The sequence below is a fragment of the Littorina saxatilis genome, linkage group LG8 (genome assembly GCF_037325665.1).
Source record: "Littorina saxatilis isolate snail1 linkage group LG8, US_GU_Lsax_2.0, whole genome shotgun sequence".
Classification (NCBI taxonomy): domain Eukaryota; kingdom Metazoa; phylum Mollusca; class Gastropoda; order Littorinimorpha; family Littorinidae; genus Littorina; species Littorina saxatilis.
The window spans coordinates 53,653,776-53,677,370 of NC_090252.1; the positions used below are offsets into that span (position 1 = coordinate 53,653,776).

At 42.3% G+C, this 23,595-nt stretch overlaps 1 protein-coding gene and 1 long non-coding RNA gene across 2 annotated transcripts; one reads left to right on the forward strand and one right to left on the reverse strand.

The window, feature by feature from the left end:
* Positions 1 to 443: 443 nt before the first annotated feature.
* Positions 444 to 6,145, reverse strand: LOC138974378 (uncharacterized). The gene is made up of 3 exons (XM_070347096.1): positions 5,378 to 6,145; positions 1,572 to 4,595; positions 444 to 676 (listed from the first exon to the last, which is right to left on the reverse strand). Exons 2-3 carry the CDS (start codon positions 4,045 to 4,047, stop codon positions 444 to 446), a joined length of 2,709 nt encoding a protein of 902 aa, XP_070203197.1. The 5' UTR covers positions 4,048 to 4,595; positions 5,378 to 6,145.
* A 14,787-nt stretch (positions 6,146 to 20,932) lies between these two features.
* Positions 20,933 to 22,704, forward strand: LOC138973832 (uncharacterized). The gene is made up of 2 exons (XR_011458178.1): positions 20,933 to 21,049; positions 21,728 to 22,704. It is a non-coding gene; the product is annotated as an uncharacterized lncRNA (long non-coding RNA).
* Positions 22,705 to 23,595: the final 891 nt, after the last annotated feature.

Sequence of the window (23,595 nt, forward strand, 5' to 3'; positions counted from 1 at the left end):
CCCGTACAAGATTAATGTCATGACCTTGACGCAGTCATCACGGTACCCTCGTTTTTTCTGGCGTTTCAGGCCCTTCAGATGCTTGACTGCGGCACTTCTGTTGTCGGGGAGGGACGGTTTCTCTGGTCGAAATGGTAAGGGCATCTCGTAGTGACCAGCTTCGTTGACCTTCACGATCTTCTTGAACTTTACATCGTCCTGGGACATGGATCCTGAGTCACTTGCAAAGTCTCTTTCCATAACATGTAATGGGTCAGTACACGAGACTTCGTCCACCTGTACCTTGTAGACGTGAGCTACACGTTCTTCTTCCCTCGATCCTGGCTTGACGATGACGCGCATGGACGAGGCTATGCCATCAAAGGCGACGGAATGCGGTGCCTTGCCGACGATGCTCCAACCTAACTTAGTCTCTACTGCAAATGGCAGTCCTTGGACAACGTTTAGGGGCATGAGGGCTTCAGCGCAGTCGTAGCCGATGAGGAGGCCTGCTTCACAGTCAGGGTATAAGGGGGGCAGTTTTGGAGACAGGTGTTGGAGATGTGGGTAAACTTTGACAGTCTCTGAGGTGGGGATTTGCGTGGGGTCAACGGACAGGTAAGGTCGTGAGATGGCAGAAGGGAGCCTGACAAACTCACTGGAGGTAGGAGAGCGGACACGCAATCCAGAGTACTTCCTGCCGGAGACCACAGCATTGTCCTCAGTCAGTGTGGAGACCCTGAGTGTAGTCGGCTGCGATTTGGCTTTAACTTCTTCAGCCACTGACTGCACTACAAAAGTGGCGTTGGACATAGTGTCCAGTAGTGCGTACGTCAGCACTTCTACGTTGGGGTTAGAGTCACTGGAAACGAGAACGGGAACGATCATAGACGTGAAACCGATGCTGTTTTCCTCGCTGGCCTTAAGAGCAGACACCGTAGGGGTCGACGATGACAGTGGCTCTTGAACGTCAGCAGCAGAGGTACGGTAATTGTTCTTGTGTTCACTCGCCCCTTTGTTTTCACTCATACTGTTCTGATACTTGAAATTGTCATCATGAAGACAAGTGGGATGAGCCTTCTTGCACTTCTTGCACGTCTGTTTCTGCATACATTGACGGCTCTGGTGATCCTTACTTCTGAGACATCCGTAGCAGATACGGTTCTTGAACAGAAAATCTCGTATCTCAACCAGAGGCTTCACTATGAGTTCCTTACATGTTCCAGCGTCATGGTCCGGAAGTTGACAGTGCAGACATGCGGTGACATCCTCTGTCAGGGTTGACAGGTTCGTTGTGAACTTTCTTGGTGTCCCCGATGCACTTGTCAAGCCGAAAACAGGGTCGTTAGAAATGTCTGCTTCGAGGGTAACGAACGACACGAGTTCATGGAACAGAGGATACCTCTTCTTTTCAACCTTAGTTCGAGCAACTGTTCTAGACCATCTGTGACTCATCCAGTCTGGGAGCTTTCCGACGATCTTCCGTAGGTACTGGGCATCATCCAGGATGCTCAGTCCACCAACTTCCTGGGCAGCAACGGAACATTGCTGCAAGAAATCGGCCAGACTTCTGAGTCCCTTGGGATCCTTGCTTTTGACTGGGGTCCATTCGTCCAGCTTGGTCCGGAAAGCTTGCGAAACGACGTATGAGTTGCCGAACCGATTTTCCAGCACTTCCATGGCTCTCTCGTAGGCATCACCTTCTCTCAGCAGAAAGAAGCCGGTCACGGCCTCCTTTGCTTGACCTCCGATGTACCGTTGCAGATACAATAACTTCTCACTGCTGGTTATGTTCTGTCTCTCGATGAGAAACGCAAACGACGATCTCCAAATGGGATATTGGAGAGGGTCACCAACAAAAATGCACGGCTCCTGCATCGGCAAGCGGTTGATCATCAGAGCGTCTGATAGGGTTTTGGCGAGAGAGTCCATAGGAGTGTCCTGCTTGGCAGGAGTAGCAAGTGGACGTTGGTAGTACGCAGACGGGGGGTAGGAGGCAAATGGACGATCTGCATGACATTCCTTGTCAAAGTTCATGTACGCAGGGGGCCTTGCGTTTTCGTTTCCCCAGATAACTTTGGGGGTGGTCTGATGTGGGTCCAGGAATGTGGGCACGAAAGGCTCTGGTTTGGGATGTAGGTGGGTATCATAGGGGAAACAGGGTGGGGTAACTTGAAAACGTCTGTGGTCCATGCGTTGGTGACGTTCTTCTGGGAAGTAGGTGTGTCGTTCTTGCGTCTCATCACCTTCCCTTGTCTCTGGTAGGTGATAGGACCAGCCTGTGTGGTCAAGACCAGGCGGGCGAGAGCCTGTGACGCTTGTCGTTGAGTGTCCAACGTTGTGCAGAGGCGGCTGACCAGCGTACGCACCGAAAGGGTGCTGCAGTGTGGTCAGCAGCGCTGTAGGCCGCATGGAGGATGTAGTTGCAGCCGTCGTGTAGTTAGGTGTGAAGGGCTCCTGATGGACGAAAGGAGCGCTCATTCCGACGTGATGGGGGGCGTTGACATCCTCTCTACGTTGAGGTCCGTACGCCTCATAGGTGGCGTTGTTGGTACTAGCGGCACGTGTAGAGGCGTTGACTCCAACGACGAGGTCCACGACAGGTAACGCGTGCTGTCGTGGCTCAGTCGTTGTGGTTCCTGCGATGAAGTTGGTGACAGCAGCGTTGACAGTAGAGATGTCACGGGTGCTGGCGGCGTTGCAGACAGGAACAGACGTGACGTCCAAGGCTGGCTGGTGAGTCCCTTGATCAGCAATGACGGCAGCTTGGCAGACAGGAACAGACGCGGCGTCCAAGGCTGGCTGGTGTGTCCCTTGGTCAGCAATGACGGCAGCACCTGTCCCTATTCCTATCGCTGTATGTTCATTGTTAGGAGGAGGGGCCATAAGACTATACAAGGGAACGAAAGGACGAGGGTGGAACCTAGTGTTCAACAAATCGACTGACGGTAGATCAGGGAGATCCTGCTGAACGGATTCACCTTGTTCCAATACTTGTAACATAGCTTGTTGTTCTCTTAAGCTAGTTTTTAATTCGGTGGACTGAATTTGTCTCAAAGCCTTCTTCTGTTTAATCTCTTCAAGAGCTGCTTCAGCTGCGTCTTCGGCCTGTCTAGCTGCTATTCTCTCAGCTTCCTTAGCCTGCCTAGCTGCGTCTTCGGCCTGCCTAGCTGCTGTTCTCTTAGCTTCCTTAACCTGCCTAGCTGCTTCTTCGGCCTGCCTAGCAGTTTCTTCGATCAGCCTAGCTGCATTTCTCTCAGCTTCCTCAGTCTGCCTAGCTGCAGTTCTCTCAGCTTCCTCAGTCTGCCTAGCCGCAGTTCTCTCAGCATATTGTTGTTGTAAGAGATCCAGTTCACTAAACTGAGCTTCCTTTATTGCGTCACCTTCCACTTTTATGGCCAGGGATGCAGCCTCTAGTTTAAGAGCCAATTTAGTGTCTTCAGAGCTAACACTTTTAGAGCGGAGAGACTCGGCGCGAGAAGCTACTTGGCTACCTGATCTCCTGATACCTGACTTGTGGCTAGCTGACTTGTGGATGGCTGAAGTAATGCTAGCTACTTTATGAATGGCAGACTTAACACTGGCTGACTTGTGGGTGGATGACCCAACGCTAGGTGTAACACTGCTATGCCTGGAAGTAGGCTCTTTAGCCACCTGCACGCTAGTCGTTTGTCTGTCAAGAGCTCGATCAATGTCAAACATAATGTTCTGAACTGTTCTCTGAACATCATCCCAACTTTCCTGAATGGTTTCACCGCTACCAATACTACGAAGACCTTTCTCTATGTCACCAAGATCCTTGTACATGCTCAAAACAATTTGTTTCTGACTGGTTAACGACTCTTGATTAGGAGTTTCTTGGTTAAGCTCTGTTACTACCTCACCGATTGCTCGTTCCAAGAATGTTCGTTGTCTTGCAAAGTTTCTAGTTTTGATCTCAATCTGGTACTCTCTACCTTTTTCAGTAGGCTTAATGTCACGCCTAGGCCTTTGAGAATGTTCATCTTCATCGCCGTTAATGTCATAACCTGAAGCTTCCAATGGTTTATCTGCTGGAATCTCCTCCATTACAATGTTCGCTTATTCAAAAGCACTAAAAACCTACATAAGGTTTATCTGTTTATAAAGTAAAATGAATCGATCTGAGGGTCGTTTGGGATAATACACAAAAGTCACAAAAGATGCGCCGGATATGGAGTAGGAAGATCTCTAACCGACAAGTTGATCTGTGTCAAACTATGGTTCACTAACACAGTGACAGGTAACAATAAAGTCTTTTGCTGGTTATCAACAGCTACGTTTACGTTCATTGAGCGTCAATAACAAAAGTTCTTTACATTCACTTGGCTGGACTTCAGCTAAGTTTGTTTACTTTAGCTAAAGTTCTTTCACTGGGCGTCAGCAGCTAAGTTTTTTACTGTGCGCGCCTTCGTGAGCGAGGCTGGTACTACATATTGTTCATACGAAATGACAAACACAGGTTACAAGCGATAACGCGCAAAAGTACTGGTTTATTATTTTACATCTGACACTAGGGATCAGTAATGTATAGATATAGTTACAGTACCACGTAATGCGATACTACGTATTGCGATACTACTTATTGCGGTAAAAAACTTATGGACAGAAAGAAAAAGAGAAAAGAAAACAAATTATTAGACATGGCAAAAGGTATTAAAATGCATTAACAAGACACGAGAAGTAAATACAAGAAAAATAAACAATCACAAGACAGGCGAAGACAAACAGACACGAAAGTTACAATTACCAAACACTCGTTGGTTAGTCCTTCAACAACAATAAAGAGTTACGTTCTGTACGTTCAACAACAATAAAGAATTACGTTCCGTACGTTCAACAATACCATAAGCACTAAGAATACTCAAGAAACTTAGCATACATACGTTTAAAACCAAAATGGCTAGTTTCAGAAAAATACAAAACGTTGACTCATCAGGCCAGGAATACAAAGCAAACTGTCATACCAAAAAAGTCTAACGACAACGTTCCTGCGTTAATCAAAGTCACAAACAAGATATTTACTCATCCACTTTCCCTCAATAACGTTACAAGAAATAAGCCCGTTTACAAACGATCACCACAGACCGCAAGCTTCTTTTACCTAAATTCTTTTAACGTAAGGCTGAAAAAGTCGGAGAAAACGTTTCACTTCGAACTTCGTTAACCACAGAAAACACAAGTTATCATTAAAAACATTAGCGACTTTCTAGCGTCTACAAAACATTGCTGTACGTTCACAACACTAGAACAGTTGAACACACAATAAAGAAACACTACAACAAGTCAGACTTTCAACTCACGTTATACATAAACAACTCACAAAGTCATTACAAAATGGCGACCAAAACACAACACAAACAAGTAACAACAAAATTACCTTATGCGCTGTGTGGGTTGACCAGCAGTACCAAAACGTGTTGCCTCACAAACGAAGGGCACAAAACGATTCACACTTGAGAAACAACTGTCTCCAAGAACATTACGTTGACGTTAAAACATAAGAAACACTCCGTTGGTTCACTTAATAACCTTCATACGTTTACATCAAAACCAAACGCTTCCTAAAACCCTCAGATCGACTGACGAGACAGGAGTCAAGCAGCGGTATTTATGGAAACAAAAACCTAACATGGAATAGTTATTCAAAAGTCAGAGGTCACCGGATTGACCAACCAACAACATTCCTAAGACAGAATCGGGTGAAACTACTATTTTACAACCAATCAGTAACCGATCACGCACTCCGTGCATGCTCAAAACTTAAAACGGTATATTTAACAGAAAGAAGACCAAGGAACTAGCTGACATCACAAAGCTAAAAACACGTGAGTCACACGTATTCTAAAACTTGCAACGCAGATTCGCAGGGCTCACCTCAAAATCAAAACACGGAAAAGAGCACGTGAATCTCACGGTGTTCTAAGACTAAACGACGCAGTTTGTGACGCTCCGACCAAAACCAGGTCACAACAACTGAACAAGGAGCACGTGAATCTCACGTAAAAATATTAACGCTCCACAAAACGGGTCACAACAAAGTGACACAATAAAAACACGGTTTACTTCTTTTTACATCGTGCAATGGCTTGAGCAAACGTAATTACAACAAAAGTAGGTGACTGCATGCCACATCGGCATGCACACACATTTTTTTGAAAGAGAAATAAAAAATACATCACACTCGCAGAGAAAATTAATTTACTAATTTAGTGAAATTGAGATGCTTATATTTGATAATTAATATTCCAGTTTTGATGTTTGCGTGTTACTGTTAGGTTTGGGAATCCATGTGATCCTATTTAACTTCCAAGTATTTATTTTTCAGAAAGCTATGAGTATGACGGTGCTCACTGCTTGTTTAAACTGAAGGTGAAAGCTGAGATGGACAGTGACCTTAACACCGCCACCGATGCCAGTAACGCAAAATGTCGTTCCGTCCCGGCGAGGTGAAGATGAACAGGTATGGCTCGATAGCAATGAGTGCCTCATTCAGAGTCATTGATAGTGACAGCGTCTTTTTGTTCTGTGACTTTGGCTTATTTTGTGTTTTATTCTTTTAGTTATACTTATAACCAGATGTGTCAAACAAATTCAGCTGATCTCTTTTACTGTTTTAGTGAAATAAATGTATTGTTTCCAGTGTTAAAGGGACAAAAAATAGGGTGGGGACGGTAGGTCAATTTTATTTTTATATTGAAAAGAAAATTATTTTAAGTTTTATTGATGTTTGTTTTTAATTAACACAGGCATCCCATTGATGAGAAAGTGTTAACTGTGTCCGCGGGATGCCAGAAATGAGTAACTTTTCTTCCAAAGTCTGCAAAATTGAATTTCAAATTTAACCTTTTTGATGAATATTTTTGAATAAATACAAAAAGTTCTAGTGTTTCGAGGAAAACATAAGGTCAGTTTAACTTTAAACAAGGATTTGTGTGTGTGTGTTTGTTCTTCGGTCTAAAAATAAAATCTGCTTGAAGTAAATGCACACAAAAATGTTCATCTCCAACTGCTGAATCCCTGAATCCCTACATCTTTTGACCCCATCAAATGCCACTCTGTATGCCCCTTTAAAAATAATTGCAATATATAATCCAAAAATATAGAGATGTCACATTTACTTTGAACATTTGCTCAGATTGGTTTTTAGTGCTGATGGTTTCTCTTCAGGCCGACAGATTGTCTAAAATATGTATTGCTTCATGTACATGACTTTTTGTTCTTCTTTTCTTCTATTCAGCGGACACAAGATTACAGAGCGGCAAGATGAACATCAGTTCTTGCTGCTGGAGAAGGTTCTACGGGAGCAGAGGGACCTGATGCGACTAATTTAGTAATTGGTCGCCAAAGATTCATGGTGGAGCCAGAGCCTTTGCTACTGTTCGATGGAGCCATCTTTTTACTGTTGAGTGTGGAAGATGTTGAAGGCACATGATGGATCTGTCGAAGGAGTGATCAGTGATACTGGTAGGTGGCTTTGAATGCTATTGTTAACGCAGACCAGTCATGCCTGTGCTATTTTCCCCAGATAACTGTAGCAAGATCTTGTGAGTGTGACATGTTATTGTTAGACGCTCTTTAGGGTTGAGTGTGTGCTTTTTGGAGGATGCCAGATGTCATCACGGTTCATGGGTGTATCTTAACTGTTCAGCAGTTCTCAGTCATGACCAGTTACCCATTATCCTGGGAATTCATGCAAGGTTTATGCGTATTGGTCACATTTGTGAATTTAACGAACACATTTTGATGATAAAACTATGCTTATGGGGGACGCACAATGATGGGCCTCTTTTTCTCATGTGGGGTGCGGAAAATGCATGCACCACTTTGTTTTCTGTGATCATTGCATCTGTGAGAAATAATGCAACTATTTCTCTGAGCCCAGAGCTGCCATCTGCGAGGTTTTCAGGGATGCTTGCTTTATTGTAACAGAAATTGCTACGCTGTTTCCTCAAGTTCAAAATTGCTAGTGCTACACTCAAGCAAATAATCACAAACATGCAACAGTGCCTTCTTGTGAGTTCTGATTCTCACTTCGTGTAGGCGTCGGATTATGGGTCAGAAAAAAATTGTCCACACTGAATAGTATCACGGTTGACGCTCTCTTATGGGCATAATTATGTTTGTGCTTTCCAAATGAAGATTTGTGAGATAGCATTGAATGATTGATGCAGGTCACCTGAGGTGTGTGATCACATTTTATGACAATGCTACAGTCAATCACCATTTGCTCTTCTGAAAACTTTTTTTAAAGCAAGTGCGATTATTGATTTTTTTGTTCCAGGTGACAGTATGATGCTTCCAGATTGAATTGTTTGTATGTGAAGAAGAGCTGTCTGAATATTTGATTTTTGGAATTCAGTTGGCTTGTTTTGTTTGTTTCAGATCCATGACCTCGGTGTGGTTGGTGGACATGAACTAAAGACGACTACTGATGCTGTGATGACGAAGGTGTTCCATAGGCTACAAGGTTGCTGACAGGGGGCTCTGGGGGAGGGCAGGGAAAGAGAGCATGGTGTACGCTGCGACCAAAAGCCATCAACAGTGAGTTGTTTTTCATAATTTGTAAAATCATCCTGGTCCTTTTAGGAAGAAGATATAATCCATGTCTACAAAACAACAAGTTATTTCTGTCTCAAATTTTGTTCTTTGGAATCAATTTTAAATTTGCCATGTTTCACATGTGAATGATAGTTGTCAAAGCTTTTACACTTCACATTAAATTGCTAGAAGCCAAGTTCCTGAGCTCATTTGTCAGTGTCATGGATTTTTGACTACATACGAAATAAGGATGTTAGCAAACGGTATAAAGTCGTCACTTATGTCATAGTACATGTATTATGAATTTCCGAAGGCCCCCAAATAAAAAAACACAGTAAATGTAACTTTAAAACAAATATTAGGGTAGGTATTTTTTTTACTTCTCTTCTACAAGGATTACAATGTGTTGTAATTTTCTCACTCAAGAAAGTGGTGTGTATGCAAGTTTTTGTGTCTGTATGATTTTTAGCAAGTTTACAGGCGTCAGGAAATAAACTTTAGACTTTTCTCAAATCAGTGATAGTTGTTTGATGATCTAAGTTCATGTTATTTTTGTTTTGTCATGCAGAGGCTGTTCCGTGAAGCTGTACGGGTACCACAGGTCAAGACCTTGAAGACGGCCGTTCAAGACTGGTTTTTGGAGGCCTGTGATAAAAGAAAGAGACAAGAGGCCACGGAAGAGCCTTCATGATTTGGTTTACAATCATTGAACTTTGTAATCTCTGTAGACTTATTAAGTTATTTACAATGCTAGTTGCAATAATTTGATGAATGCAAGTTTTGACTCGCCTGAGAAATTGCAAGTGAGTAATAGTATTTCACAGTTCAGGTCTGTGTGGCTGATGGGTAATGTACAGAAGAGTCTGGGGTTTTGTTGGACATTATTGAAGCTAAGCTTTAAACTTTACACTCTTCTACAGATGATGTTCAGACATGATGTACCCTTTTAGGTTGTGTCAGAACGACATAAGACTAAACTGGAAGTGCTCAACTACCATTACTATCAGTGGAGACGCATGGATGCATTTGAACTTTTCTTGTGGGTATCCCGTACTAAAAATATAGGATACATGATTCTGGGAAAGCTGTTCAAGGGCACTTACACACTATATAATAATAATAATAAATGAGCATTTATATAGCGCAACATCATAACTTTACAATTATGCTCTTTGCGCTTGACACATTTAAAATTAAAACACAGTTATACAAGCATTCACATCTACATTCATAGTCAGCAACGCTTAATTAAAAGCATACACCATCAAACATACATTACAAAAGATTCTTCCACTACCTAAGTAATAAAAACATGAATAAAATAGGTAGTGAAAACAAGGAAATACTAGCTGAATATCCTTAATCAAACAGAACATGTTATCAACAATACTGAAAACAGCCCTAGATGTTTATATACATTATCACATTATCACTAAAACAACAAATACACTACTTGTAGCCTACTGATGGACTGAGAAAACAAAATCAGGGGTTGTATTTCTTGAAGAGGTGCGTTTTAAGTGCTCGTTTGAATGCTTGGGGTGTCTGAGAGTGGCGGATGTGAAAGGGGAGAGAATTCCATTGTGTGGGTGCGCAGAAAGTAAAAGTGCGTTGTCCGCATGTTTTGGTTTTGGTGTGTGGTATGGTGAGGATGCGACAGTCAGAAGAGACACGGAGTTGTCTTGCCGGAGAATAGACGGTGAGGAGTTCAGAGAAGTAAGCAGAAGACGAGCCAGAAAAAGAAGTTAAAGCAGAGGGTGGACAGTTTGCAGTCAATGCAGGCTTAAATAGGTAACCAGTGCAGTGTGTGAAGAAGTGGTGTTGCGTGATCTCGTTTTCGTGCTTTCAGAATGAGGCGTGCTGCCGAGTTTTGGACTTTTTGTAGTTTATGCAGGAGGTACAGAGGACAGCCAGAGAGAAGAGAGTTGCAGTAGTCAAGTTTAGAAAGAACAAAGGCACAGACAAGAGTGTTAGTTGTTTGAGAGGAGAGTGTGTGGCGAATGGTGCTGATCTTACGAAGCTCAAAATAAGCTGCTCTACAGACTAAAGATATATGTTTGTTAAGGGTCATGTCAGATGAAAGGGTGAATCCAAGGTTTCTAGCTGATGGTGAGAAAAGAATGTCGGTGTTGCCTATTTGAACAGAAACAGGTTGGGGAGAGGGAAATGTAGTGTTCTTCTTTTTGCACAGTAAGACTTCAGTCTTATCATCATTCAGCTTAAGTTTGTTATCGACCATCCAAGATTTAACATCAGTGATGCATGTCTGGATGGCGGAATGTGTCTCTGCAGGGGGACTGGGTTTATACAGCTGGGTGTCATCAGCAAAAGACTGATTTAAAACAGAATGGTTTTGAATCAGTGTGGATAGGGGCTTAGTGTACATGATGAAAAGGATGGGACCGAGTACTGAACCTTGAGGAACGCCGAAAGAAAGTGGGGCTGGAGCAGACATCTGGCCATCGACAAGCACAGCCTGAGTCCTGCCAATGAGATAGGACTCAAGCCATGCTAGCGGTGGACCGGAGATGCCGTACAGAGTCTGAAGTCTATGGAGAAGCGTGACATGGTCAATCGTGTCAACGCTGCAGAAAGGTCAAGTAGGGTAAGCACTGACACATCACCACCATCCGGAGCGGACAGAATGTCACTGATTACTTTAAGTAGGGCTGTTTCAGTACAGTGAGAAGGGCAATAAGCGGACTGAGAGTGCGAGATCAAATCATGGGTATTCAAATTTGACAACAGCTGCTTCAAAACTACCTTTTCAAAAACTTTGGACAAGAATGATAAATTAGATACATGACGATAGTTCTTCAAAATATTGACATCAAGACTAGGCTTTTTGATAAGTGGTTTGACAAGTGCAGTTTTGAACAATGATGGAAAAACACCAGATAACAGGCTATCATTGACAATTTGAGTAAGAGTTCAATCAATCAATCAATGAGGCTTATATCACGCATATTCCGTGGGTACAGTTCTAGGCGCTCTGCAGTGATGCCGTGTGAGATGAAATTTTATACGGCCAGTAATTGCAGCCATTTCGGCGCATATTTACCTTTCACGGCCTATTATTCCAAGTCACACGGGTATAGGTAGACAATTATTAACTGTGCCTAAGCAATTTTGCCAGGAAAGACCCTTTTGTCAATCGTGGGATCTTTAACGTGCACACCCAATGTAGTGTACACGGGGGGGAGTTCGGACACCGAAGAGAGTCTGCACACAAAGTTGACTCTGAAATAAATTTCCGCCGAACCTGGGATCGAACTCACGCTGACAGCGGCCAACTGAATACAAATCCAGCGCGCTACCAACTGAGCTATATCCCCGCCCCAACAACACATCAAGATTCTCAAAAAGCAGTGGTGTGGGTATGGCATCAAGTGGACAAGTTGTTGGTTTGGACTTTAGAATAATGGATCTGAGGTCTTTTTCACTGATTGGCTGAAATGATGGAAAAGAACAATCAGTGGGAACATCAACATGACTGGAGGAAGCAGAATGTGCACCCATCTGATCAAGTTCAGAACGAATATCTGAAACCTTCTTGATAAAATAATCACTGAATACATCTGGCAGCTGACTAGCGGGGAAAACAGTGGGAAGTGGGGATACCTTACTGCGGCCGGTCAACCGGCCGCAAATATCGAACAGTTTTTTGCTTGAATCGCAAGCAATAATCTGGGTTTGGAGGAAGGTTGTCTTTGCTGCGTGTACTAACTTAGTTACAATGTCCTTTGCTCCTTGAAATATTTGTTTATGGACAGTAAGACCAGTCTTGAGATACCTGCGCTCAGCACGCCTACGGTCACATTTGGCATCACGCAGTTCGACACAGATATCGGAGTACCACGGTGCGGACTTGGACGGACGGACAGGGCGACGTGAAATGGGGGCATGGACGTCAAGAGCAGCACGAAGTGTGGCATCAAGTTGGTCAGCGGAGGGGGGCAGAGCGTTCTGCAGCTCGTCCCTAAAAGCGTCTTTATCCATCGTACGGAGACAGCGGACAGACTTAAACATGAGTGGAGGAGGAGGACACTGGGTCATCAGATCAAACAAAACACAAAAATGATCTGAGGCTAAGACATGTGTAACAGACACAGATTGAACAATATGATCATCAGGCCTATGCATAACCCAATCCAGTATGTGATTCTTCTTGTGCGTTGGATGACTGACTGACTGTGTGAATTGAAAAACATCTAAAATATCTAACATCTTGACAGTGGAAGGGTGGTTGCAGTCATCAAAATGAACATTGATATCACCAAGCAAAACAAAAGTTCCAGACAAAGTGTTACAATGGTCAACAAGGTCATGAAATTCAGAGAAAAACATGGCATCAGTCAATTTGTTTTTTGAGTTTGGAGGAGGCCTATAGATGCAAAACAACTGAACTGGTTTCTGATGAAGGGCTAGTGTCACTTGTACACACTCAAAGGATGGATGTGTAAATGGCAGTACCGAATTAAACGACACATGACTAGAGAGAGAGTTTTTGAAGATCACTGCTATTCCACCACCGCGAGTGACACTGCGGGGAAACGATCGGAGGGAATAGTTTGCTGGTGTCAAGTCAACAATAACACTGTCGTCACCGTTCTCCTTGAGCCAAGTCTCGGTCAAAATCAAAATGTCTAGGTCATTGTCTGTGACAAACTCGACGATTTCTGTTCTTTTACATGCTTGCTGAGTTGAAGAAACAGACTGAGCGTTGAAAAGTGCGATGCGGAGAGGTGTGCTGGTGGAAGTGGGGAGTAAGGTGTGTGATCGAGACTTAGTCTTTTCGCGTCGGTAGCACTGCCCCATTCCTCCGACGTGGTCTACGACGATGTCCCCTGTGTGCCTTCTTTGGAGGGATGCGTAGGCATGGTAGCTGATGGCAGTGAATGCCAAGGTCGTGAAGACGACGACACAGCGACGAAGCGTCACTGGGTACACAGCTGGAGGCAGATCGAGGCGACGACGAAGGCCCCGACTGACGATCAGGTAATCGAAGTACGGGAGGCACAGCAGTACTGCTCGGGTTCAAGTCCAACAGGTGCTCTCTGGTGAAACAGCGACGATCAGAGCGAACACCGATAGGCACACGAGGTAGGCCTACGGCTGCGGGCACGCGTGCACTGTAAGCGGCGTAAACAAGCGCACTGTCATCGCTGCTTGCCAACTGGCTGAGCAAGTCGCTGAAGAGGCCTACTGAGCACTGCACAGTGATGGCTAGCCAAACGACGAAGATGGAGAAAGCTCTGGGATCCATGGACAGAATGCGTAGAAAATTATACCACTGTGTAGACAGTTCCATCAGACAACTTCTGGTAGTAAAACCAATCGATAAAACTTTGATAAAATAGGTAATTTGGTAAAAAGTAGTGAGAGGTCACGTCAGGTGTGTCAATCCCCGCTCATGAACACTACTCAGCTCTATTTTTAATACAAAACTCAAACCTTCAGGATAAATTAAAATGAATAAAATACAAGTATAAAGAGTTCAGAAAAGAAGAAAACAAAAAGTGAAGAAATAGAGAGAAAAGGTTTTAACAATTCCTTGCCATTTATGGGAGTCGAACCCAAGACCGCCAGGACAGGGGGCTAGTGTACTACCACTGAGCCAACCAAGCACACAATTCCCACACATGAACAGAGACAGTTGAACTGCAAACATTCATTACACTTGGGTTCTTGAGAGTGTGTCGACTCGTCGGTTTCAGACTTTCTCCATTTGTATTTGGGTTTTGTACGTTTTCTTAATCTCACAATTATTTGTGGTTGCGGCGATACCCATAGTGCAGTTGGACTGCGTGGCCGAGTGGTAACGCACTTGCGCTCGGAAGCGAGAGGTTGCGAGTTCGACCCTGGGTCAGGGCGTTCGCAATTTTCTCCTCCCTTTCCTAACCTAGGTGGTGGGTTCAAGTGCTAGTCTTTCGGATGAGACGAAAAACCGAGGTCCCTTCGTGTACACTACATTGGGGTGTGCACGTTAAAGATCCCACGATTGACAAAAGGGTCTTTCCTGGCAAAATTGTATAGGCATAGATAAAAAATGTCCACCAAAATACCCGTGTGACTTGGAATAATAGGCCGTGAAAAGTAGGATATGCGCCGAAATGGCTGCGATCTGCTGGTCGATGTGAATGCGTTTTCTTTCTTTATTTGGTGTTTAACGTCGTTTTCAACCATTCAAGGTTATATCGCGACGTATGTGAATGCGTGATGTATTGTGTAAAACATTCCATCTCACACGGCATAAATATACTCACGGAATAAAATAACTTAACATGTTTTAAAATTTAATATCTCAAAATCGGAAAAAGTTGCAGGAGAGCGGGGTGGTACGATCATAGAACCATCAATTCCTGAGAAGAGGAAAAAAACCGGAATGTTCTCGGTTGCTTAGTTTTTTCACAATTGGTCCTCAAAGACGCATGGTGTCATTTTGGAGTTTACTAGACTGACGCCTAAGCTTACCGAGGCTGCCGACAGCCAGTGCACGCTGTGTGTGCTGTAAACAGGTAGGCCTGCACTCTTTGACTCTCGGGGCACGTCTACCCGTACTTGAAACCTGCAAAAGGTCTGCTGCTGATCCACGAATATTGCATGAAAGTACTGCCTTTGGTTTTTCCGTTTGTTTGTGAGTGAGAACAACTCACTAAAATGTTTCTTTCTCTTTGCCCAAAACTGTCCACTCTGTCTTTCTCTTTCACCATGCCACGAACGTGTGTGAACGATAGACTCGTCGCAATAGGGATGTTGAGAGGAGGGATAACTTATACTGATGTTGCTAGGAGATTCGGAGTGACCAGGCAATCAGTTGCCTTGTGGCAAAACAACGGTAACGTTCGAAACCTGCCTCACCAAGGACGGCCCCGTGTCACCAATCCTCAGCAAGACCGCTTCATTAGGGTTGATCGAATTTCGACTTCACAATGAAATTTGTTTGGTTAATAAACGTATTGAGGCTAACCTTCACTGCTCCTGTGTAATTTAATTGCGGCTGCGATCAACCAGTGCACGCCGCACAGCGCTGTCAAACACACAGTGCTAAGTTTGTAAACTCCAAAATGACACCATGCGTCTTTGAGCTCAAATTGCAAAAAAACGGAACAAGCCAGACTATTCCGGGTTTTTGCCCATAATGAGCAATTGAACAAGCTTTACGTTGGTACAAAAATCACTCCTGTAACTTTTTCCGATTTTGAGATATTAAATTTTAAACAATGTTAAGTTATTTTATTCCGTGAGTATAGATCCCTGCGCCTTGAGTCCGAGTCTGGAGATACGCGCGCGATATAAGACTTCATATAACATTTGACAAAGGCTGATGTTACTAATTAGAATTGGTAATTCTGGGAAATAGTCCGCTGGAACTACTCAATAATCATGCAACCTTTAGATTATTTTGATTCATTAGATCATCAAAAACGTTCGGAATGAAGAAAATACAAGCATTACACATTACGAATTTGTTTGTTCAAAGTAATGGAAAAAAATGCAAGCGATTAAAAATGGGCGTCGACAGAGCCAATGAAGGGATACCAACTTGCAGTTCTCATTCACTTGTGGTTGTGTTCAGTTGTAGTAAATGTTTACTGAGCCTGAATTTGTTGTGCAGAGGATGTTACATGTAAAACACGCCTGTGTTGCACAACATTGGAAAATTTGCCTTTGACAATTGATTTTCATCAGTGCACTTATATTAGATTTTTTCATGTGTACAATTGTTGTGCTATTTGATGGTTTAAAGGCACAGTGCAGCTCACAGCCTTCGTTTTGCGTTTTTGTTGCAGCTGAGTGCATTTACAGTTCAAAAATCCTCCTATGGTAGTAAAACAAACCCAAAACTACCCAACGACGACATATGTGAAGCTCGACAGTTTCTTGTTCACGCGAGTGCATAAATTAACCTAGTTATTACGTGGTGTTTGGTCGTAGTTCGATTCAACTGAGTGATTCCGGCCTCGATTTTGTTTTACACATGCACAAACTCATGATGACGTCTGACATAGTTTTCTAGTGACGTGTCTTTTTGTGCATGATGTGGTGATCTACCTGATCTAAATTTAGATCCAAAAATAGGTCAAGACCAGCCGGGTCCGAGTACGAAATTAATTCGTAAAAAAATCGCAGTTCTTGACTCTTTGGATGCAAGTCAATGAAACTTGGTAGTTCTTCTAACGGATAGCTGCCTGAGGTATGACTAAAAGCCCCAGGGGCTCCGTGCACCTGGATTTGACAAGTTCAGTACCTTTAAAAAAAAAAAGAAGCTTATGCTGCAACAAAAATTAGTGGTAAAAACCCCAAAATCAGCATCCGCTCAAAAATCCAAACTGATGTTGTTAAGTGTTTATTTGCTTCACATCAAACATTTTTGTTTAAGTACGGCAGGGGTTATTTTTTTTTTCTCAAAATGTTTTATTCAAATAAATAACAACAATTAACAATAGCTTATACAATGAATTAAATACAACTTATCGAGTGCAACAAGCTAACTTTTTTTTAACGTTTTGTTCTTCGAACACTCACACAAAAATGCTTCTTATCTGTAACTGCCTATTAAAAATACTTTCCAACGGTAAAAACGAATTTGTTTTTTTATGTATACTAACGCACATCTTTCCGATTAAGATAATGTGGTTCAATTTATACATAGTTGCCTTTTTCACCATTACAAAATGCATACCAAATAAAACATCACTAACTTTCAAAACAATCTTAATTTCTAAAGTACGAAAAATAAATTCTTCAATAAACTTCCAGAATTTGTATACAACCGGGCATTCAAAAAAGAAGTGTTCAATGAAATCAGTTACATCACAACAGTAATTACATTTATTAAGGGAAAGTCGCCAATCCCGGAACAGTCGGCCAAATTGGAACACCTCAATATGCAATCAACGGGGAACAATTCATGAACAATTGTTTTGCAGAAATGTCTAGTGACATTCCTTGATATTATTCCAGCCAAAAAAATGACTACAGCGGCAAAACACAAAAAATGGTACGTTTTTTAAACTTTTCTTCCTTCTTCTTCGTATTTCTACTGTCTACAATTCGTATTATTACTCTTTATCTATATACGTTCACGTAAAATGTTGATTGCTGTGATAAACCTTCATAGATTTGCAATAACTTGAACGGAGAAAAAGATTTGAAACGTCAAGTGTATCCAAAAGAAAAACGCGAAATCCATGCAGGTGCCATGCGGCAATGATGGAACAAATAAGAGAGGCAAACATGGAACAGTGTTCCAGCTTTGCCGCATTCTGTTCCATCTTACCCTCATCAAACAATAAACAGAACACTGCTGTTTTATTCACGTATTCAATTCTCTTTTCGGTTTTGTTGTGTTTTTCCTTTCTATAAGTTTTATTGAATGATTGATTGATTTGTTTGACAGTATTATGAGACCCGAACGGCGGTGGTTACCAGAAGAAATGGGCTGCGCTTTGTCGGCAGTGAAAAACGGAGATATGGGTTTGCGTTGCGCATCAAGAGCATATGGTGTTACTGTCACAACTCTTAAAAGTCATTTAGAAGGAAACAAACAAATTTGCAAAAGAAGAAGTAAAGGTCACAGGAAGACCTTCTGCATTAACACCAGAGATAGAACAAGAACTAATCAATAGCATTCTTGAAGCTGAACTAAATTTGCCAACGTCACCCCCATCGTTGTTTTGTACACTGTACACACACTGTAGACTCCTTCGCAGCGGTGTGTTGCGTGCCGCACGGGTATTTGCACCCCGCACGCTGGAGCGGTAAGTTGAGTGGGGTTTGTGTCTCGATAAAACAGCTTCTTGTATAAACATTTCGTAACTTTGCACATTAAGATATGTCTTGTTAGATCTGTTAGTGTTTCTTCTACACGCCGATGTACTTTTTGGGTGCATATTTTGTATATTATAGCCGTGATTCTGTACAATATCACGCCTGTAACTGCACAGAAGCAAATTTCGTAGCATTCGCAACAAATTACTGGTGTAAACTTTAATGTGAAGAACTGCCATCAGTTCCACAAAAACCTGAACCTTTCTGCAGTACTGAGGCCGAGTTTGACCTTGCAGACAGCGAAAAGCATTCCGAGAATGAGAATTATTCTACAACTTCTGTGTTTGCCCCCCGAAGCTGCCGTGTTTCTCCCCCGCAGCTGTCGTGTTTGCCCACCGTTTGTGTTTGACCACCAACCCTGCACACTCATGTTTATGTGTTTACTCAGGTATTGTTTTTATAAACACATTTTATAATATTTGTGTGTTTCAGCACGTATGGATTATAAATGCTACCAGTGTGGAACAACTTTTGCCATCTTCCATGAAATTATCGCCCATAACGTCAATGAACACCCCGATAATTAGAATTTTGACCGTCAACAGTAACACTGGGAAACAATCGTATGCAGGGCACGATTATAAAGTCATTCCGGCAGATGTTCTGAAAGGCGGACAAAGAATAGTTGCAAAGGATTCGCACAATATTGTTCTCATTTCAAATGACGATTCTTTAATTGAGGAAGATCCTACAGAAGCAAATGCACAACAACAGGTTCAGAAACTGTTGCCAGACGTAATTACCCAACTAAAAAGAAGTGGACAGTTGGATACATATATTCTTTGTGGGTTTTTTGCCCTAAGTGGATTTTGTTGTTGTGGGCATTCAGATCAACTTCTCTGGAGTACTTTTTCGTGCACTGACTGCAAGCAAACTTCTTTCCATCCGCTTCTTCGATGTGCTTGGTTTTGATGTGGTGTGTCAGCGTCCTCTGGTGTTTGTAAGTGCTTCCACAATGTTCGCACATGTGATTTGTCGAATCAGCACCTATGAACGGTAAAGACAAAGGAAAAGATTAAACAAATTTAAAAGTACACGTTTGTGTGTGTGTGTGTGTGTGTGTGTGCTGCGACACTGAAACGGTACTTTAAAATCAAAGGGAGTATAATGTGGCATGTAACATGAAACAGACATTTCCATCAATATTTGCCTCATCAGTGTAATGTATTTATGGTTATAAATAGAAAATTAACAGGATCTGACAGTCTTTCTCATTCAAATTTTGTTTTAAATAGTAAATTAATTAATTAATTACAAGATAATAACATACACGTCTATATTAACATGAAACTTATAATACGTACTCTTTTTTTGGGGCGTCGACATACTTTTTGGTGGGGTTGTCACAACTACTATGGTTCCACTGATGTCCAAGAAGCTGTCCATGGCGCTGCCTGCAAGTACTGTTTCCATGGTTCCTGCAAAATAGCTCCAAGCCAATTAGAGGACATAAACATGAGTGTGCAGGGTCGGTGGTCAAACACAAACGGTGGGCAAACACGGCAGCTGTGGGGGAGAAACACGGCAGCTTCGGGGGGCAAACACAGAAGTTGTAGGATAATTCTCATTCTCCGAATGCTTTTCGCTGTCTGCAAGGTCCTAGAAGCTTGAAACTCGGCCTCAGTACTGCAGAAAGGTTCAGGTTTATGTGGAACTGATGGCAGTTCTTCACTTTAAAGTTTACACCAGTAATTTGTTGCGAATGCTACGAAATTTGCTTCTGTGCAGTTACAGGCGTGATATTGTACAGAATCACGGCTATAATATACAAAATATGCACCCAAAAAGTACATCGGCGTGTAGAAGAAACACTAACAGATCGATGGGCTAAAACCAGAACCAATTACCTCAAAATAACCTGTTTTGCAACTTTATAGTTATTTGACTTATGGTAACATGATTCTCACTTTCTGTAAAGGATTCTTGAAAATCTTGCATAATTGCGTATTTATAAGTCATAATTTGTTCTGGCTCCAAGCATTTCTCCTGCTCATCTTGGAAGCAGAACCCTCTAACTCCATCCAGGTTGGAAGCAGAACGTGCTAAGTTCAGTTTAGTCTGTTCTGCTACTGAGGCCTGTGGGGAAAGGGGAGTCTTTCACAGCGAGCCAGATGCAGCCATCGTCACCTGACCTCTTCTGCTTGCTGTGTCACAGTCATTTTTCCTGTTCACAGCGCAGCCAGATAAGCGCACATTAGCGATAGTGGTATCTGGTCTTGACCCTTTCTGTGTGGTGTAGGATTTCCTCCAGCACACAGAATAGTGTAACTAGCAGTAGTAGAGTCTGCTGTTGACAGAAAAAGGAATTTGATAGACTGTGGGAACTAAAACAGGTCAGTGACACCTGTCAAGTGTCAGTATCCGAATTCCTGACTCCGGATGTACAGGGTTGAAACACAATTAACTTTCCTGTGATAAAGAGTGAATGAAGAATGAATTGGAAAAGATGCAGTCCCTTGATATTGAGGGAGGAGGGTGGTAATAAGGGGGTTGGGGCCGGGGAGGGGGGTTGGTGGTAAAGGGGGTGGGGTGGGGTGGGGGGGTGGGGGTGGTGTCCTAAACTGACAAAAGGATGGTCCACTTTCTGAAAACAATGGAACAGAGAACAGCTCTCTGCCATTTTTACATCTGCTGCACAGTCAATTTGGCTGTTGCTCGAGTCAGGACACAGATTCAAGTGAGTATCTTCAAGTATTATGTTTTTCCCCATTTGAACAGACCATAAAAGCTGAAATTCAGATTCCTTTTTTAAATATAGGGGATTAACCTTCTGATTCAGTCTAAATCCTGTATCTGCAAACTGATTCCTAGCTTTTTGTGTTTTGTTTTCCTAATTGTAAAACACAGGCAGGTAAATGTGTTTGTTTCAGCGTGAATGTTCTTGCGCGCGTGTGTGTTTGTTTGTGTCAGTGTGTGTTTGTGTGTGACGGTGTGTGCATGTGCTCATGCCTTAATGTTGTAGTGTATCCATGCAGCTCTTTAGTGTTTGTTAAAAAATTAAAAAAAATGTAAGTGAGTGTTTACAGTATTTGTGTATGCTTGTAAAGATGGATAGATGAATGATTTGGTTGATGGATTTTGTCAGTTTAATTGACTCTAATATATTTTGTTATTCAGAGGTTATCACAATGTCAAACTGATGAGCATGAGTGGTCAGAGTGTAATCAAGTACTAATGTTTCATTTGTTTGTGTGAATAGAAACACGAAAACTATCCAAAGTTTTAACGCAGAAGCGATAATACGGAGGCAATTACCTTTTTTTTTTATTATCGGTTAATAATTTTAAAATAGAAGTACATGTAGTAATTGCCTGTTCAAAGGAGATAACATTCATAGTATCCATGTCTTTTGCAGACGCTGTTTGAAAGGAGATGAATCATCAGGCCGTCCAGGCAAGTAAGAAGCACCATGCATTTCAGGAAACTGTCCTTCGGATTCACGGATTACGGTTGCATAATCTCCTTTCTGCCAATGCTAAAAGTGAAACCTGATGACTTTGATGCGTCTCCATTGGCAAAATCTACCCCAAAATATGACGATTGTGCTGTTTCTTCAATCGAAGATCCTTTTGAGAACATGGTGAATGGGGGTTATCCTCCTGTTCGAGTCATGCATCAACTCCAATACTTGCTGATTGTGATTCCACCCCTCAAAAATGAATCAAGCTACCCAACTCCTGTACATCTTTCTCCTGTGTGTGCTTCCACAGTTTCTGTTACCCTGTAGGTGTATTCACATCAGCTTGTAGTATATATGTCAGACACTGCTCCTTTAGGTGAAACTACCACAGCATCTCTTCCATCTGTTTATGGAACCCCAACAAAGAAAATTCTGTCATCGATGAAGGAAGCATCCTATGTGACACCTCATGAGAAGAAGTTCAGCCGAACTTAAAGACTCTGCAACCCGGGACTACGAGAAAAGGTGTGTTCGAAAAGCGAAGACACTCAGAGATGAATTTTACACAGGAATAACTGGTCAAACGGCAAAGACAAAAGCAGTACAGGAGGTCGACTGTTAAAAGTGCAAAATGTGTATTATTTATTTCGACCTTTGTGCACAACATTTTTGTGAAGAGGAAAGTACAACAAAAGGTAAGAATGCCAATTTGTTTTCTTGATAATGAACAGAGTAGCATGCAGTCAGGATCTAAAGCTCGTGATTTTGTTACCATTTGCATTGTGTGGTTAAAATGCGCCTTCAGCCTTGTGTTTATTTGTTTGTTTGTTTGCTTGTTTGCTGCTTTGTTCGTTTGGTTTGTTGTTAGTGTTATTGGGTGTGTAGTTTTGTGCGTAACGCAAAACGATATGAGCTGATACAACATAAGATTACCGTTGGGATTTCTTGAAAAACACAATAAAAAAAAAGTATAATGATTTCAGAGAGAGTTTTGTGTGTGTGTTGTTTTTGTTATGTTTTCTTTTTTTTTTTGCTATGAAAAGTACCGGCAATTTAATTTTTATTTATGCGTGTTGCGTTCATTAGGCCACACAATGAATGAATACATGAGTCCTTGATGATATTTTTGCAAGTGACTTGACATTTGTTTGTTTATGACGGTAATAAACTTTGAAAAACGATTTGAACTAATGTACAGTATAAGCTTTGCTTGGAAGCAGAACATGCTATGTGTGAGGAGGCTGCTTCTGACTGCTGTAGCACAGGCCACAGTGGGGTCTGTGTGGAAGTCAGAAGCAGCTATGGTGCACTGGGCTTTTCTAGCTCCAGAACTGAGAAAAGAGCAGGAGTGTATTCTGGAAGCAGAACAAATTATACCTTTTTTGCATATGAAAAAGTTGTTCAATTAAATTGATTACTAGTGTGCATGACCAGTGTTTCCTCTAAGTCAAGTGTGTAAAATATGAGGGCTACAATCCTGTGTTTACTATTTTTTATAAGGGGTTGAAATCTTCAAGTGGCCATTTCTCAAAATGGTGGAAATCCAGTTAGATGGTTCTGGTTTTAACCCATCGCGATCTAACAAGACATATCTTAATGTGCAAAGTTACGAAATGTTTATACAAGAAGCTGTTTTATCGAGACACAAACCCCACTCAACTTACCGCTCCAGCGTGCGGGGTGCAAATACCCGTGCGGCACGCAACACACCGCTGCGAAGGAGTCTACAGTGTGGTACATGGAGATTCTGGTCATTATGATTGCTTGGTGTCAGCAGCAAATGTAAGCTTACCTGCTGCTGATGTCCTGCAACGCACAACCAC